The sequence below is a fragment of the Notothenia coriiceps genome, unplaced genomic scaffold (assembly GCF_000735185.1).
Source record: "Notothenia coriiceps isolate Sejong01 unplaced genomic scaffold, NC01 NC01_scaffold00004604, whole genome shotgun sequence".
Classification (NCBI taxonomy): Eukaryota; Metazoa; Chordata; class Actinopteri; order Perciformes; family Nototheniidae; genus Notothenia; species Notothenia coriiceps.
Genome location: NW_011337305.1, coordinates 1 through 2,306, shown reverse-complemented (window position 1 = coordinate 2,306; position 2,306 = coordinate 1). Strand labels below are relative to the sequence as shown.

Genomic DNA, 2,306 nt, shown 5'->3' with positions numbered 1-2,306 from the left:
CAATTGAAGAAAAAAAATCGGCTTTCACCCGCAATAAACTGAGTGGACTCAGCGACCAGGCTTGTGTCGCATAGCAACCTCCCTTTTCCACTGTGTGTGTGCGTGCGTGCGTTTCTATGTGTGTGTGTGTGTGTGTTTCTATGTGTGTGTGTGCATGTGCGTGTGTGCATGTGCGTGTGTGTGTGCGCGCGCTCACCCTCCTGTGCTGGGGCTTTGTTCACTTTGCTCAGCACTGTGGCTTTTTTTGTGGGGGGCTTTCCCTGAGGAGAGAAACAAAGAAATAAGTCTCATTGTCATAATTGTTTGTTTGCACTTCACCTCGTTGAGCAGGTTGTAGCATATTTAGCCATGTGTATATTTATTTACAACTGTATGCATGTACTGCAGGGGAAGAGGACTTTGTAGAGATTTCGATAAATTGTGTTTATATTTTCCCCAATATGTAAAGAGAAGATAAGTAAATATGTGATGAGACATTCTCCAATACCACTTTTGAGTTAATTTAGGAGAAATCTCCAGACCAAATGTGTCCGTTTACTCATTTAGTTTTGGAAAATCCGGACATCTATGGCCAGCCTATCAGTATTTTTATTAATCTGCATTTGTATTTATACTTTTGCTAATATTTTGTGGTTTGTACCCTTATTTTTTTATACTTTCAGACTCATTACTCCATGACACCAGAACAATATAACTACTGCCACCATGTGTTTGTAATGATAAACTACGGTATTACAAATATTTATTTTACTTCATAACAACCAGTGAAAACATTGTGAGGTTTAGAAGACACAAACTTCAGAAACTCACAACTAAAAACGTATTCTGTGCAGCCCTACATTTTCATTTCAACAATACCCAAAACATGAGTAACAAATACGTACTTTTGCAAAGAATTTGTAAGAAAAGCTCTTCTTGAAATGAATTGACCTTTACGAAATGAAGGACAATACAGTTCTTATATTATGATAATATATACTATTATTAATGGAAAATCATTTGTCGTTATTGATAATATGCCCGCTGTATTTATAAATCGTGATTACAACTTTCCATGCTCGCTTCCGATGTTACACGACCGCTCCGAAAAAAACAGCTTTCACGGTACGTCACGAGTAGAACACATTTGTTGAATAATACACAAACTATATGGCTGATGTCGGACTCTGGCTCGGATATTTCTACAGAATCGAGTGACAGTGAGCCGTCAATAGACTCGCTGCACTTTCAAGAAGAGGAGGATTTGATTGAAGAGGATGCCGGTGTGGTGGAATCTGTGGCTCAGTGGGTTAGTGCGCTGAACTTTGAATCAGGGGATAGCAAGTTCGAGTCCCACTGCAGTCGTCGTTGTGTCCCTGAGAAACTTCACCCCAAATTGCTCCTTTGGGGATTGCCCACACCCACTGTAAGTCGCTTTGGATAAAAGCGTCTAACAAGTGACATGTAATGAATAAGGTCATGCGGGCGAGTCTAACGTGGTGGAACCATACCAGTTTGAGCCACAGTATTCAAGTAGCGGTAGAGACAGACGGGAGCGAACATGGGGATGATGATCCTGGATTTGATGGAGAGCTGGTGCGGCAACAGAACACAGACTGGTATACATCTGACTTTAATTCAGAGATTCTCAATAAATAGTAAATAAATCGTAATGTAGCAGGCACACTTGGCTCAGGCAACAGAACACAGACTGGTATACATTTGACTGGAGCTGCATCTCACTTCGGTTAAATGGATTCCTTGCGTCCCTCACTTGCATTGTTTCCCTGCGTCTAGTCCCTCCCACCAGGGAAGCAAGGAGAGACGCAAGGAAACCACGAGAAGCAGGGAAATGAATTTTAAGAGCAATGGGACGTCGTTTTTGCATCTGCCCTGTACGATGGGCGCTGTAAGTGATGAAAGTGGGGGATGTTGACTTATCAGGCGCCCGCAGCTCACAGCCAAAGTGCGAGCGAGCCTCCGAGCGAGCAAGAGAGAGAGAGAGGGCGCGCATCGGTACCGCGGATTGTTGTTGGATTGAGGCTGATAACTACAGCTCAGTGAGGTAAAGGACTCTTGAGTGTTTAGATAGTTCACTTTAGTCTAAGTTATCTCAGTGGGTCTCAAACGGTTTGGTCACAATTGATGTAAACAAATATTTCCAAGGCACTCCTTTATAATTATTAGGATAAATAACAACAGGTTTGAAATCGTTCCAATGTATACTATAGGACAGTAACCAAAAATATCGTTTAAAACTGGAGAAATTAAAAGTATGCATGAATAAATAAATGTTAACTAGGTAAAATAAGATATAAATGAACAAC

At 41.3% G+C, this 2,306-nt stretch overlaps 1 protein-coding gene across 1 annotated transcript in view; it reads right to left on the bottom strand.

Annotated features, from left to right (window-relative positions):
• Window positions 1-260, bottom strand: part of LOC104942489 (lethal(3)malignant brain tumor-like protein 2) — a gene marked incomplete at its 5' end in the record, with an annotated part of 6,023 nt that extends 5,763 nt beyond the window's left edge. Inside the window, one exon of the mRNA XM_010767719.1 lies at window positions 197-260. Coding sequence (XP_010766021.1) covers window positions 197-260 — 64 coding nt within the window. The remainder of the gene's footprint in view (window positions 1-196) is intronic.
• Between the last annotated feature and the right edge of the window lie 2,046 nt (window positions 261-2,306).